Source organism: Colius striatus, chromosome 2 (genome assembly GCF_028858725.1).
Source record: "Colius striatus isolate bColStr4 chromosome 2, bColStr4.1.hap1, whole genome shotgun sequence".
Lineage (NCBI taxonomy): Eukaryota > Metazoa > Chordata > Aves > Coliiformes > Coliidae > Colius > Colius striatus.
Window position 1 is genome coordinate 56,324,115 of NC_084760.1, and position 16,775 is coordinate 56,340,889.

General features: G+C 36.3%; 1 protein-coding gene across 1 annotated transcript in view; it reads left to right on the top strand.

The window, feature by feature from the left end:
• Positions 1 to 16,775, top strand: part of NKAIN2 (sodium/potassium transporting ATPase interacting 2) — a 303,333-nt gene that overhangs the window by 42,004 nt on the left and 244,554 nt on the right. Inside the window, exon 3 of the mRNA XM_061989613.1 lies at positions 12,458 to 12,538. Coding sequence (XP_061845597.1) covers positions 12,458 to 12,538 — 81 coding nt within the window. The remainder of the gene's footprint in view (positions 1 to 12,457; positions 12,539 to 16,775) is intronic.

The window sequence follows — 16,775 nt, forward strand, 5'->3', positions numbered from 1 at the left end:
CCCTGTCCAAAACAGGCACATGGTCTCACCCGAAATAGAGGTCCAAAACTGCAGTGAAATCATTATTTAGGGTATTTGATATATGCAGTGGAGAGAAGCAACAGCTACTTTCAGAGAAGGAAAAACAGATATGGTTAAAGAAATGCAATTACTGTAACTTTACAAAAAAAAAGGAGAATTTGGAGGTTATATCATGAATGAATTAAACTCAATGGAATGAATAAGGAACATTATACTGTTCTTTGATTGTATCATATTTAGGGAAATAGAAATTGGCCAGTCTATGTATATTAATAGGGCTGGACCGTGGGATTGCCTGATAACATCACCAGTTCATTCTCAAAAGTGGAAGGACCTACTGCATGCAATATTTTTAACTAATATTTTTTATGCAAGTTGACAGTGAAGGAAAAGATGATTTCCTTAAGATAGTCCAAGATAAGGTTTGTCTTTGTTTCCTAAATATTACAGAGCAAAAGCATGCACATGAAGCTAGGTATAAACCTCTTTGAGGAAGGCCATAATTCATCCAATAAAAAATGAAGTGTTATGTGTTCTGATGACTTGAATAAAGTCAGATATTGATTGATTGATTGATTAATTGATTGATTGGCTGATAAATGAGAAAGATATTTTTAGCATAGTACTTCCTTTGAATGTATGCAGTCTGGTTTCAGTGTAAAATTGATGGGTTTTAGACATATGCAGTGTTTAATTTCCCTGAAGAAATCAGAAAATCAAGTCCATTCTGCATTTTGTGCTCTTTTAGAAAGAGTGATGTTGAAGTATCTACTTTTATTCTATTATTATACCTTCAGATTTCTTTTTTGTCTCATTGAATACATTCAAGATTGAAATAGACTGAAAAAAAAGATGTGTTGTATGAAAACATTGTGGTCTTGCCAAATCAGGCAGTCTTGCCAATAGATATACCAGAAGGGAATAAGGGAGGAGGAAGTGTGTTCTTTGTCTTCCTCTCTCCTCACCCTATGGCTCGTTAGCATCACTCCATGAGTTGATCATGCTTCTGTGGACATAGTGACAGTCTCACAGGTACATACCACCTACGTGCGGAAGTTGCATCTAACCCTGTGCTCACCAAACGGTTTCATGAAGCTAGTTGCTGCACCTCTAGAATTTGGCTCCACCCACTCCAGCTGCCTTAGACTTTTTAAAAGAATTGTCTGTCTCCATAGTGCAGTTAGCTTTAAACAGCTGTGCTAGTTGGGGTTCCTTAAAGCCAAACACTCTGCAAATCCGATTTAAGTATATTTATTGTCAATGAGAAGTGGCCTTTGCGACTGACTGGTACTTCCAAAAGAGCCACTAGCCTCCCAAAACAGAACTGATGGACAGTGACTTTGAAAGTCTGTGTGCTCTGTCCCCCAACCCTGAAACACTGCTGGGAATACAACACAACAGAGAGGTAACAAACCAGGAGGTTCCTGGAATGTGTAAGGAATAACTTCCTCACACAGCTGGTAAGTGAACTGACCAGAGAAGACTCCCTCCTGGACCTCTTGCTTGTGAACAGAGGTCTTGTGGAGGATGTGGCAATTGAAGGACGTCTGGGGAACAGCAACTAAGGCTGTGTATGTTGTCTACCTTGACTTTAGTAAGGCATTTGACACTGTTTCCCAAAGCATTCTCTTAGAGACATTGGCAGTCCTTGCCTTGGATGGGCATACACTTTTCTGGGTTAAAACTGGTGAGATGGTTGGGTCCAACAAGTTGTGGTCAATGGAGTTAAATCCAGTTTGCAGCTGGTCATGAGTGGTGTCCCCCAGGGCTCAGTACTGGGGCCACTCCTGTTTAATGTCTCTATTAATGATTGGTATGAGGAGATAGAGTGCACCCTTCGTAAGTTTGCAGGCTCAGGTGAGACCTTATCACTTTCTACAACTACCTAAAAGGAAGTTGTAGCAAAGTGGGAGTCACTCTGTTCTACCTAGTAACAAGCAATAGAACAAGAGGAAACAGCCTCAGATTGCACCAGGGAAGATTCAAGCTGGCTATGAGCAGGAATTTCTTTGCTGAAAGCATTGTTGGGCATTGGAACGGGCTGCCCAGGGAGGTAGTGAAGTCACCATCCCTGGAGATGTTTGAGAGACAGTCGGAAGTTGCACTTAGGGAAATGGTCTAGTTGGTAGGGCTGGGACAAAGGCTCAACTCAATGACTTAAAAGTCTCTTCCAGCTAAAACAATTCTATAATTCTAAGTATATCTTTATCTCCAATTAAATCTTCTTTGGAATATGGACATCAAGGAACAAACTCAAAGCCCTGTGAACAAAATGGCTAGGCTCTTCTTGGCTTTGACTGTTAAGACATTAAGCCAAGGAAAATAGAAGGAAGAAAACAGTATCTAGGAATCTGAATACAAACCTCTCAATTTATCAAAAAGATCTTACTGTAAATGGCTTATTTTAGCAAGAATTTTGATGTATTCACTGAGGGAGATAGATTCCCTTTATAAATAGTTGCAGTTGGCACTCAAATGCTGAGGCATCAATAAAAGAATCTAGATAAATGTCAGAAGAGTTCTGTTCCTAGCAACAGTATCTGTTGATTTGATTTTTTTTTTAAATTCTGTTAAAAATGAGCACTGAAAGAATTCTGAGTGTCCCAATTTGTATTTTTAATAGGAAACTTAAATGGACACACTGCTAAAAACTCCATTAAAATAAACTGTTCAATTTCTGAATTATAATCAATATTTTTCTTTTTAGTTGTTTCTGAAAGAGCCAGAGACACCAAGGAAACATTCAATATGTGTAGCTCCATCAATATGCTAGTGTCTGAAGCAATTACAGCTTTGTACCCTTCCAGTAAGAAGCCCTTCTTGTTAGATTACAGAAAGAATATATTTCTTATGATTATTTTATGTTGACAAAGCCACCTTACTTTCCTGGCTGCATGTTTTCCAGTTCAAGCAGGAGGGTGAGATAATTTTCCCACCAAGGTCTGGTCACTCACCAGAATAGGTAGGGTCTTCCTGGGGCTTCCTGGAGTTGAAAAGGACTTAGAAAAGTGGTCCTCAGCTGATTAGGCTGGTTACCTGGGTGAAAGGCAAGAATATGTCAGGATGAGCATGGCGCACAGTCCATATTGAGAAGCAGTGCTGAACCACAGAGGGATTGGGCAGTCAGTGAGGCTTGTTAGACCACTCTCAAGAACTGGTACCATCAGCAGAGCCTTTCTGTAGAATGATGGTCCCCAGACTAGGAAATGATAGGGAGGGAGCAAAACCACTTCTTTCTAGGAGACTCTACACATATGCTGCAAAAAGGCAATCTGTTCTTGACAGTTTTTCTAAAATTTCTTAATAATTCAGGCAGACTTGTGCATATAGAACCATTCTTCCGCTTATCATTTATATGCTAAATGTGTGGATTTTTTTTTTCCAGTGCATTCATTCCATAGTAAAAGTCACTCTCAGGTGAAGTCTTAGATAAAGCAATAACAGTTTATAGTAGCCAGTGATCTTGTTCATGTTTCTTTTTAATCAGTATTTCATGGTAAAATGTTCTGTGGTGCTACAGGTTGCAGTGAAGTTTTACTGCAACAATTCCTGCAGTTTTCCCCTAATATTTAATGAAAAAAATGTACACAGGAGATAGCTTGAATTCTGTGAATGCAATTTTTGCAGTCATCACTATGTACAAATCTGAGGATATTCAGGGCTTGAAATGTCTTAACATTTGATATTAAGACATGAGTGTCTTAAAGATCTAGAAGGCAAGGTATGGAAAAATTCTTTAAAAATATTTCTAACTTTTACATTGAAGAACCAAATGATCTCCAAAATCATATATTTATTTCTGTATTTCTTTTTTTCCTATCCTAACTATAATATGAATTTAACACCTGATAAGAACTGCTCAAAGAAAATACTGCTCTTTCGAAGCCACAATTTCAAGTTCTTAGATCTTGTACAGCATTGATTTCTATTACTTGTAGCTCTTGAGGTAGATCTTGATAGATTCATCTTGGATTTGATGCAGATGGTTAGGGGAGGATCAAAACAACACTAATTTAGGATTTTCTATTACTCAGTCAGCTCAAGTTATGTCTTGAAAAAAAAAGATATGACTAGAATTCTGAGATAAAGGAAATATTTTAAGATCTCTTTAGGTGACAATTATCTGTTTATTGTTTTCTTATATTTGATTAGTCATTTCTATTTCAAAATACTTTATAATCTCTTCCACAAACAAAGGAAAAAATGCTGAAAAAACCTAGGAAAGTAACATAGGAAGTAAAATATCAATCCATCTGTGAATATATGTGTGTATATGTATGTGTCTGCAGCTGGGTGGGTATGTACTATGTTGCAGTAAGCTGAGAATTCAGATATTTGAAGTTGCTTCCTGCTGGTAAATGTTTCACAACAAAGATGTGATCAAAAGAAATGCAGGAATTGAATGATGAGTGCAGCCAAACCAATTAAATCTCTACCTCTAGGTAAAAAAGATAAAATAAATATGTCCTGTTAATATTTCTGCCTGTCTTTCTTTCTTTAGTAGAGAAAATATACTTTTGTTGTAAAGATCATGAGTTTTGCAATCAAGATGTAGAAGAGGCCTAACAAAAAAGACCCCAAAACAAAAAATCCAAAAAAAAAGAAAAGAAAGAGTATGAGATGACAAGAAGAAAATGTCTCTGCTCCCTATTTGTAAGAATGGGGCAGAAATATTGTCTTTTTAAAGTAACTCCATTAAAAAATTATTTCATTTGGTTATCTAGAATATTTTAACATGCTAGTGTGACATAGTATATTGGCTGAACAATGCTAAAAAATAAGTTTTCTATTTCTATATGCTTACTTTTACATTTTGGCCATTCACCCCTATAGCATCATATTAAAATAAATCATTATTTATTAAGAATAAAGTGACTACGCTGCGAAAATATTGTGTATCTCTCTTATGAAGGCTGTATGAATGAACCAATATGTCTCCTGAGTTGTTTGTGGGTTCTTAGAATGGAAGTTTGTAATTTAGTGTTTAGAGTAATATTTTAACATAGCACAGTTTAACACTGAAACAGAAGCTGAAAAACAAATTAAAACGATGCAGTACCCAAAAGGAGCTGGAATGTTAGCACTTCTCTCAGTCTTTTCTGCTAAAGTGTAAAGAGTTGTGAATCTAAGAAACAGAAAATTAACAAAAGCATGATTCAAAGTGCAGCATTAATGGACCGACCATCAATGTGTGTAGGATACAAGAGAGAACAGTCCTCAGAATTCCTCAGCAAACCTTTGGGGATATTTTACACTGGTGACCTTTAAATTGTTTTGTTCCTTTTTTTTTTATTGTAGAAGGAAGGGAGTGCACATTTGCTTAGTGCAGTGTTACTGTCTTGTTTTTTTATGTCATTGGTACCAGATTTTTAATGGGCTCCACGACAATGGAAATTTTGCCTAGGAGAAATTTAGCTTTCCAGACAGCAAGGGTGGAGTATAGGTGTCAGACACTGAGAGAGGAACCAAGCCCTGGAAGTGCCTTTTTGTGTCACAGATCACAGATCACAAAATCTTAAAGCTTGGAAGGGACCTGGAAAGATTATCTAGTCCAACCCCCCTGCCAGAGCAGGACAACCTAGAGTAGGTCACACAGCAGCTCATCCAGATGGGTTTTGAATGTCTCCAGAGAAGGAGACTCAACAACCCATCTGGGCAGTCTGTTCCAGTGCTCTGTCAGCCTCTCTCAATTGACTGTAATCAGAATCTAGACGTTGCTCAGAGGACATCTGCAATGTAGACATCTAAATGTGGGCAAATGGATATCACTTCAGTAATAATGTACTCTGTAGAGATCCAGCTTCACTTTTGCAGAAGGAGTTGGAGCTTCATAAATAAATAAACAAGCACACAAGTAAATAAATGAATCTCTACTATGTGTTCTGGGCCCAGCATAATTCTGAGAAAAGAAAATGGAAACAAAGCAGAAGAAGCCAAAAGGAAAAGGGATCCCAGTGGGTCTCACCCAAACTATAACTCCCTGGCTGTGATGAGAGTGAGGAGTAACTGCAATACACTGAGCTTTGGGCTGTCCCTTCATCCATTTGTGACCTGACCAAAATATGCTTCAGCTTTCTTCCTGTTGTTTATGCTTATGAATCCTTCCCACAAAAATCAAGGACAAAATGAATTCAATACATTCCTATATAAAGTCAAGCCTAATAAACGAGACCAAGAAGGTTGAAAGTTTATACATAGCCACTGGGTGTATAGAAGCCTCTGAAAAGAACTCTTAAGCAGCACTTGCTCTAGCTCTGCAAGCAATGGTTGCTCAGGACTAAAAATCCATTCCAACAGTAATTTTCTGTTTGGTAGCGACCAGTTCTGATGCACAGTTCAGCAGCTTTCAGTCAGTTTTCCCAGAGGATACTAATTGTTTAAGTGTAATGTAAATGAAGTAAAATATCAGGAAAATCTTTTGCCTGAGTGAGCAAAGGAAAGGAGAAAATATATATACATTTGTAACTAACAAAAGGGTAAGGAGCCAAAGACTCACAGTACCAAAGGTTTAAAAATTCCCTGATAAACACAAGCAGAAACACCGGACTGTCATTGCAATTTGAGACAGAAAAGTCCAACAGCTCAAAAATGGATTGTACAAAATCAATTCGTATTCACATAGAATGAAAAACTCACAAAGATGGACAGTACTCTGACACCATAGCCATGATCGATTAAAAATATTTTTAAAAAACCAAAAAGCAAGAAAATGTCTAAGTCCTAACAATATAAAGAATTCAGCCAAGCAAAACTAGTGCAAGCTGCATGCTGTGACAACCAACAAGCAATGAAAAAAATCCAGAGGATTATGTTATTCTGCAAGAGCTTCCCAGGACATTCTAGAAAGTGAATGAACATTTATTGAAGTTGAACAGGTTGCACAAAGCCCTGTGCTACCAGGAACATGTTTTTGTTGTCAAGGCTACTGGGCTTGGCCCTGAGCTCCCTCCCATTGAAGCCTGTAGATAACTACTGGGCAAGGAAGACTTTCATCTGGATCATTAAAAGCAGAGTATGATTGTTCTTTGTGTTAGATTGCTGAAAGCACCAGTTCTGCTTAAAACAGCTGGTCCTCATGCATTCAATAACTGAATCTCTCCTGGGTATGAATTTGACTCTTCTTTGGAGTCAGACTCTGGTTTCTGACTCTGCTCTGCACTGGAGGCTTCCTGCTGAGGTGTGGCAGGATGGTGCTGATGGTTTCTAGACCTGGACTGTCCACCATGCTATGATACCCACACCTTCATCAGCTCTCATGGGAAAGCCTCAGGTAATGATAATGGGGAGAAAAGAGCAAAATGTACAGAGCAGATTAAATTAGAGAGTGGTCCCTACTAAGTGGCCACATGAATTCACTCTGAAGACTGCTGTCATTGTCATTTCAAATAGACTTCTAGGGACTCTAGATGAAGTCTTTTTACTACTTCAAGGAAGATGGAAACAAGAGGCAGAACTTTTGCTGTGTAGTGCTGAGGAGATTCAAACAGGTTCAAATGCCACAGAATGTTATGACAACTAAACCATGGATTTCACGTCAGCTATTTTCAGGAATAGCTGACTCCATCAAATAGTTGTTTCTGTTTCACAGGGGCTTTTCAAAGGTATATAGAGCTATAGGCACCTCAAAGATTAGCTGAATGTTTAGTAGTATATTGATGCCAGTTACTCAGAATTCCACTTGACAGATTTGATGTGGAACACAGAGGTTTGATAATTGCCTTTCTAAAACTGATATATCTTCATAGACATACTCTAGAAGCAAAGATAATGATACTTGGGAACAGTAGTTACCATGTGTGCTGGAAAGCAATGGTCTTTCCAGACATACTGGGCTCAAGGTAATCTTTGAACAACTCAAGTACTGTAGCCCAGATAGCATAATCAATCACATTTTTAATTACTTTGACAAACATAGTAATTATCATTTTAGAAATACATTTAGTTTGTTTTTCCTGAATGGAGTATGGAAGGATTTTGAGGCCTAATATTTTCAGATTTGGAAGTGTCTGAAACTGAAGTTACGTACATTTCTAATGAGAATAAGTAGCAAAACAGTAATCGTCACAACAAGGTAATGTCTTTTAGGTGTGGAGCCCTTGTGTTCCTCAGTCAGGTATAACTGACATATATACCCAAAAATAAGTTTGGAGCAAGAGAAATAAAAAAATCATTAAATTTAAAATGCTTATAGATATCAATGCTGCTCATTGTTTAGACTTAAAAGTTCTATGACGTATTTCTCTTTCAGGGAGAGTGACAAGACTGTTGGATGTAAGTTCTATTGACCAGATTTATATCAAAGGCAGTACTGAGCTACCTGGAACTTTGCTTCTTGTGCCCTTGTGATCATTTTTCTGTTAGGCTGTGGAATTAAGTCTAGTATTTTGATTTGTCAGTAAAATGGAGATATTGTGACTTAGCCGGCTTTGAGAGGTTTGAGGAGAGTTGTATGAATTTAGTACTGTTAGAAGAATTTTAATATTTCAGTTTTCTGTTCCTCAAAAGACATCCTTTACTAGTTTGTGGTGATTCATAGCAAATTTTAAAACCTATAACTACACAGTACCAATAAATCATAAAATATGTAGTTCTTATCATTGTCCTTTGTAGAGGGTCATAAATTCATGTTTACTTGAAAAATAGTAAGCATATTCAACCAAGTAACAGCTTTATTTACATAATTTGTTTTTAAAAACCAAACAAGCCAACAAAAACTTTTTCCAATTGGCTTCAACTTTGTAAGTCAGTATTTAAATCTTCATTCTTAGCCTTCTAGTTATATGTCTTTTCAGTTTGGATTTCTATAAAAATAATAAGCTGTCTTGTCAGTGCCTCCTGTCAGTATCTCTTGCTTGGTCCACTGTATGTTCAAATTTCTTGTCTTGTTGATACGTAACTGCCGAAGCATTGTGGTGGCTTCTGTCAGATAATGCAGCTGTCTTCAGCTCCCACATATGAGAAAAAAAAAATATAGCTATAGCCTTTTGAAGAACACTTATAAAATGTGTTTCTAATTAGGTACCTATAATAGAGAGCACCGAAGGGATTTATTCATTGTCACAGGTTCTCAGAGCTGAATTTACTCAACAGTTTGCTGAAGCACATAGACAACAAGAGGCATTTGTGACTGGATACGATCCAGAGATAAGAGATGTGCTAGATCTGAAGCATCTGAAATAAGAAGCAGTGGGAAGCAGAAGCATCCCTGTATTTCAAGACAATTATACTCAGTGTTTATCCGCAGAATTCAGGCAACAAACACTTCATATAACATTTTGAAAGGAAGCAGTTTAAAACATACTTTTAAAAGATATTTTTAAACCTTATATGTAGTACAATAACAGCAGATGATTGTTAAGAGAGTGTATCTAAAAGTCAGATAAAATTGACATTTTTTTTGTGGTATAGTGGAAAAGAGAAATTTCATTTCTTCATGTAAGCATAAGGCTTTCTACTGGGACAAGCATCTCCAAAGTGCCATTGAGTGTTCTGCTGGATATGCTGTGCACAGGGAGCTTTTTAATCAGCTGTTGCTTACATGCAATGTGACAAGCTGTACCATGAACAGTTGATCTAATGAAACATAGTTTCCTGTGGCTGTCTCCCCCTTTTGTGTTGACTGATAAAAGATGATCTTGCAAGTCTTTCTCTATGTGAGAACCTCTTCTCATTTGTAGGCTTATTTTCCTGAAACTTTTCTTAAAAAAAAAAAAAAGCCTTTGAAGGACCTAATTTTTTATCCAGTTTGCTTAAAATCATTTGGGAATACAGAAGTTATTTCAAAGGAACAAACATCACACATGGGTATTACTGCTTATGTCTAATTTCCTTGGGAAACCAGTCTAAATGTAGTATTTCGAATTTTCACTATAAGAAAGCCAATTATCTTCATGTATCAGAAGGAGTACTTGTATTACAGAATTGCAGAATCACAGAATCTTAAGGGTTGGAAGGGACATCAAAAGGTCATCTAGTCCAACTTCCCTGCCAGAGCAGGACCTCCTAGAGTAGGTCACACAGGAACTCGTCCAGGTGGGTTTTGAATGTCTCCAGAGAAGGAGCATCAACAGCCCATCTGGGCAGCCTGTTCCAGTGCTCCATCACCCTCTCACAGTGAAAAAATATTTCCTGTGTTTCTTTGGAACCTCTTACGTTCCAGCTTGTACCCATTGCCCCTTGTCCTATCATTATATGTATACTTGTATGTAATATTAAAATATTAAAATTGGTAAAATCTATCAAGTTAAATTGCTGCAAGGTTAAGGAAAAAAAAAGCCATATTAAAGTTATTGAATCTAAATTCTCTTATTCTGGTAGGTATAATGCTCCATATTACATGCAAAGCCAGGTATACCATAAGCAAGCTACAAGAAAATGAAATGCTCAACATACTTCGCATTAAAAATAAAAAACCTCAAAACATTGTGTTAAGACCATGCATTTAATTAAGTTCCTATGTTCTAAAGTGTTATCAGGAGCCTAAACTCCAAAATTAGCTGTGGACAACTGGACAAACTGGACAAACTGGAATTTGTCCGCAACTGGACAAATCCCTGCAGAACTTGACCTATGCTGGTCATGCTTTGAGCAGAGGTTGAACAAGGTGATCTCTAGAGGGGTCATCCTGACCTAAATAAATCCATGATCTGTGACCAGATCTATGGACCAGAAAGAGCTATCCTATAAAGCATATGTAATCTATATACTTTAAAGTACCTAAAACTACTTCTGTGTGAAGCAGTTCGAACCTTTAAAACTGTGTTTCCATTAAATGAAAATTTTTATCATAATTCTTTAAAATCTGTACCTAATAGGCTGGTTATCAATTATTTGAGTATCTATAAAAATAAGAAATCAGAACAAGCTTAAATTTTACTCGTTGAATATAATCTCACTTTACATCTGAGAAAGGACAGAATTGTGCTGTTTTCACAGTTTCTAGAAGATTAAGTTGACTGACAGACTGTCTGATACAAAACAGGACTTCCAACACAAATGCAAGAATCCTACATAGATTGTTACTGGATTTAGAGAATGAGATTGTCATTCATGACAAATAATATTTTGTTATATATATATATTTTGTAAGCAATGAATAGCACACAGTCTAAATATATATCTGCTTATCTAGAAGGTGATATAATAGAGAGGTGTGCAGAAAACAGTGTTTCCTGATTTGGAAAAGTAGTTTAACAGTACAGTTAATTTAACCAGTACAATTTGGAGAAAAGACGAAAAAACCAAAAAGAGTAAGTCTGTAAATACTTGAGAGAAATGGGTTGGTGATATAAAAGCAGGACACATTTCTCAGCTGTAACAGGTAGGGAATGGGATCATGTCTCTGTTGTATTTCACACAAATGCAGTGCCATGAGTCCATGGAATCAAATTAGCAAACGTGCAGAATTGAATTGTGAACAACTAGAGGATAGATAGAACAACCATTAGAAAAACATTTGTAGATCCTAAAGCTTATTAGATGATGGAATAATTTGTCAAGGGAAGTTCTGAAGCACAAACATTAGATAAAGTAGCAACATATAGGTCAAGCTTTATTATATAAGATCCTGCAGCATTACAGCAGGGAAACAGTTTCCAGTTCCAGCATATAAGTCTCATGAATACAAAAAAGTAGGAAAGTAGTGGACAGAAGGAGAGGAAATATGTACTCTGTTACACACATCAGATATATGAATAAGAAGTTTGACAATCACCAATGAACAGATATTGTTTAAGCATGAATACTTCTCCTATATACTTTAAAACAAAACCAAATCAAAACAAAACAAAAAAAAAGAGTAAATTTAAAATGCAGTCTGCCCCCAAGAGTGTTGTGTAATTATGAACCATGATTTGAAATATCACAAAATATAGTGGTAGAGGCAACTGTCCTGACTAAATCCCTCCATATTTTGCAGGAATATTGCAAAATAACCTATTATAGGTTTATTTTCTTGAGATTATGTGTAGGTTTAGTTTCTTGAGACTAAATCTGAAACCTTGCAGAATTCGAAGCCTACTTAAATTACACTTCATCTTTTAGTAAGTTGTATTTGAATGACCATTTGGAGAAACCGCTTTGTGCTCACACATGTAATTGACATTACATACCCCTCTTGATTTTACAGTATTCCCCATTTGAACAGTAATAAGAGATCCAGTTTAGTCTCAGATTCAACTATCTATCAGCTATTAGATCTTTTTCTCAACTACAGATTTTCTGGTGTGACTGAGTACTCACCAGGTCATTCTAGGTTGTGCCCATCAAAGAGAATAATTTATGCTCTGTTCTCTTTTGCATGTAACATTTTTATTCATATGCACCATACTTATGTAGACTGGTTTTGTCTTGGATTGAACTAATGGTCTAACAAACTAATTTTAACTTAGTTGACAGTGAAACTATTAATGTACTGTTTCTCTCTTCCTACCTGCAGTACGCTGTCTGGCTGGTCCTTTGGGTTACATGGAACGTGTTTGTTATCTGCTTCTATTTGGAGGCTGGAGACCTTTCAAAGGTAATTTACCATTGAATACATTTAAGTAATCAGCGCTTTGTTAACATAACCCAATTGAAAGGCTGTGTTCTGTTTTACTTATTCTCTTAGTGTTATTAGAATGAGGGTGGTATGATGGAAATGAGGAATATTCTGGGCTTGTTCAAACTTTTAATCTGATGGTAATGAGCACATACCTTCTGATGCCCACAACAATAATGGCATATATGTTTTTAAAGAAAATTACATCTTTTTTCCCTCTCAGTAATTCTGCAATGTGAATTTCATCTCTATGAGAGAGATTAATTAGTTATTTCGTTAATACTAAAGATTACCATCTCAAGGGTAAACAAATATTTTTTTATACCCTTTAGCTAGCTGTTACTTAGCTGGATTCCTTTCAGGCATCTTATACCACAGCATAGTAATTGTAAAACCAGACATCTTTTATTAAATAAAATGTAAACTGAGGTGCCAGAACAGATTGCCATTTGGCTACAGCAGTGGTTTTTAACTCTGTGCTTCTAGTAAAAATGTTATGATTGATAAAAATGTTATGATTGAACACATACACAGTAAAAATCCATAGGAAGAGTGTATTTTCCTAAGAATGATGTATTTACAGATTTTTATTGTTACTGTGAGTGATAACGTACAAAATGGCAATGGTAATGTGCTCAAATGAACATCCCAAACCAAAACTACTACTTTCTAAGGTTTTCTCGGAAGGCTGGCAACTTGTGGAATAAAAGATAAGCAGTGGTAAGAAAATATATTTTTAAATCAATATGCTTCAATTGAATTTAAATATTGCTGTCCATGCTGAGTTATATGGTATGAAGTGACCATCAAAGAGAGTCTCATGTGTGAAAGAGATCACATTGTCATTTTGACTCTGATATTTAAATGTCATTCCTGATTGAAGGGACCTTAGCCCAACTGTAAATTACAGATGCAATTATCTGATCCTTTGTGTGTTACAGATATGTTATGGTGCAGAAAGTTAAGCACAGTTATAGGAAGAATAAATGAGGCAAAGATATTTCCTGACCTGTATTTTGTCTCAAATCACCCCAAAGTACAAAAAGTATTAGAGACTGGGATATTTCACACCCATGTATTCCGTTTCTTCAAAAGATGCTGACTTCAAAAGCATCAGAATTTCATTTCCTGAGGGTGTAATTTTCTGCGGGTAAAATGTTACACTTTCTGGGTTTTATACCTTCAGACAAGCTCTATCTCATTAAAAGCTTGGCAAGAACATAGCAAATAAAAAAGACTTGCATGTATTATCTTTTATTTGTTAAAATGCGTACTGTATTGCTAAGTGAACTAATGTATACAACAAACGTGGCACCTATTGTATAATTATACTCACCACAATCCACCTTCTTTCCACCTGCTTGTTTCAGACACCTGCATTCTTAAGCTTGTAAATGTTGAGATTCTTATCATGTCTGGAGAAGTGAAAAGGAGTAGGAAGGAAGGGAGAAAGGAGAAGCAGCTGTTTGAGTACTTCATATTCCTTACTGAGCATAAAACTAGCTTAATAACACTAGTAGGTGCTAATTGGAATAAAATTGGGCCAAAACCAGTATCTAAAGCTGGAACTGACCTTTTCTGAAGTCTAGGGCTGTGTTATGTAGAGTGTTTCTAAACCATATGTTTCAGGCTTCTATTTGGATGCAGTTAAAATTTGTATTTGGTCTTTAGAGGTATTATCTGTTTCAATGATATGACCTGCCTTGAAATACCCAGTAGAGTATATTTCTTCCTTTTCAGACAGTTTTCAGACCAACAGCATTGGTAAATAAGGAGAAAAAATCCTAGACAATGGATTTAATAGGTACAGCTTTACTCGTTATCTACAACAGGCCTAATTCACATACACAACATCACCATCCTCTCCATTTCACCTGTGAATGGTGCATCATAACTTCCCCACATTAAAAATTTTATGCAAGATATATAAATATATGTCTAATTCAAATATACTCAACTGTTTAGGTGGATAAAGCCTATTCTAGATCCTTCAGAAGCTCCATCTGTTTTACAGATGTAGGAATCTTACAAAATTTATCAGTTTACGTTTTATGTGTCTCAGTCACATTCAATTGTCTTGTACTGAATCTTATTACTTATATTTTCATCTGGGAATGACTGCAGCTCTAAACCTGTAATGATACTCCTGTGTAATTTTTTTTGGTGTTTGGAATGGCATGTAGAACCTTGAAAAAAGCTCTGGTTCTGAATCGGTTCTAAATGGAGAATAAAAAATAACCTTTAGGTAAGTACCAGAGGGATGCCTCTGAGGTTGTAAACCATGAGAGAAGATCCTGAACAGCATGGCTTTAGGAATTGATAGGTTAAAATTACAGCCTAATAATAGTTCAGCTGGGTATAGTTTATTTTTATATGTATAATTTATAACTTTCTACCAAATAAAATGAAAGAAAGGCGCTTTTTTTTTCAGTTTTGATAACAACTTTTATTTTATGTGTATGTACATCAATTTTTTCCATCATCACCTACAGATACATGGAGAGGACATATTTCAACTGTTAATATACATTATTTAAAAGGCTTGCTAGTTTCATCCTTTTTTATTTTAGTTAGGTCATGACATTTTTACAGCTTCTCCTTATTACATTGAAACAAGCCTACAAAGACTCAGAAATGTTTAGGACAGTAAAGGTAATCATTGAAGAGACTGAGGCTCAAGGATTATTAGTGAACAGTCATGCAAATCTGTTTGCATTATACACTATTACAATCATATATATCTTGTGGAAAATGGTGTCAGAGTAATTATTTTCTGTCGTTGAGGCATGATTGTCTTTGCTGAAGCTCTTTCACAGCGAGATGTTCTTAACCTTGATTGTTTTGTGGATCTGTGAACGAATTACTAGAAAATCTGCTCCTCAGACTTACTTTTCAGTATTATTCTTCAATAATATTTAATTAGTCTCTGTCTCGTTCTACTGTCCGGCAAGTGCCATGCTCAGTGTAAGTAGGACTTTAAGGTTTCAGGAGTGGTAATATTTATTTTGGCCTGTGGCTAAGAAAATGTAGCTTATGAAAAGCACAACCTCTTCTCTTGAATGAGGCACATCTGAAGTATTCTAGTAAAACAAAAACAAAACAAAAAGCATCTCTGAGAAAATGTAATATTTCAGTAATTTGTGAAAATATACAAGAAAGGACATAAGGAACTAGATTTGGTTGTCTCAGAACAAAACAAAGAAAAAAAACCCAAAACAGAACAACCAACCAACCAAACAAACAAAAAATGAAAACCCCAAAAAAGGCCCAAACCCCCGATAATTAACAACTCTTCAGACAAAACTCCCATTTGCTTCCATGGAGTTCAGCTGAAACATCTGAAGAAAGACAATCAGTAGAAAGCCTGCTGCAGATGCTCATGTAATGATGAAACAGCAGTCTTGCTTCAAGGCATATTAAGATGTTTAATCCCTTAAGCATAGGAGAAGCAGAATAAGAACTGTTGAAGTCCAATTTTTAGTTTAAAAATGAATGGACATTTTTTTGCCGAAAGTGCATGGCTGAAGTTTCACTGGTGCCATCACATATGGAAGTGTAGAAATGGTGCTGCTGTCACTTGCAGGAAGTCAGGGTGGAGGCTGGATTTGAACTGCTGGAAAAGGAGGATCATCTGGGCTTCAGGGTCCAAGGCAGTGCTTGCTGCATATGGTCACAGCATCTGCCAGTACTTTTTGTTTTCTTGCATGTAACGCTATTGTGTGACCAAGTACAAGAGCTCCTCTCACTACTGCCTGGCTGAGCTCTGGTAACAGGCGTATTCTCTATAGTGCTATGTGAATGTGACCAGGAGTAGACTTTCAAAAAGCTCATTTTAACTGTCAAAGTGACTTAGTTTCTATTTGTGTGGTATTCTTGACATCTTCCTTATTTATACCTAATAACATACAAAGGTTACGTTTAATATATTAAATCATGAGGTTGTACTTATATGTCTTTTGACACAAAAATGAAGTGTTTGAAAGTCAAACATTCCAATATCAAGAAATACCAGAATTCAGGTTGCTCGTATAAGCATAATTTGGTTCCCTCTGTGCATTCATTTTTACACAGCTGTTAATTATTCAGTCACAGCTGTATTTTTTTCTTTTTTACAATCTTTTCCTTAATCTCTTCACAGCATGGCCTATTTTAGAGATGAATCAGGTTTGGGAATTGAGTGAGGCTGCCATACTGGATCTTGCTCCATGTATTGCAG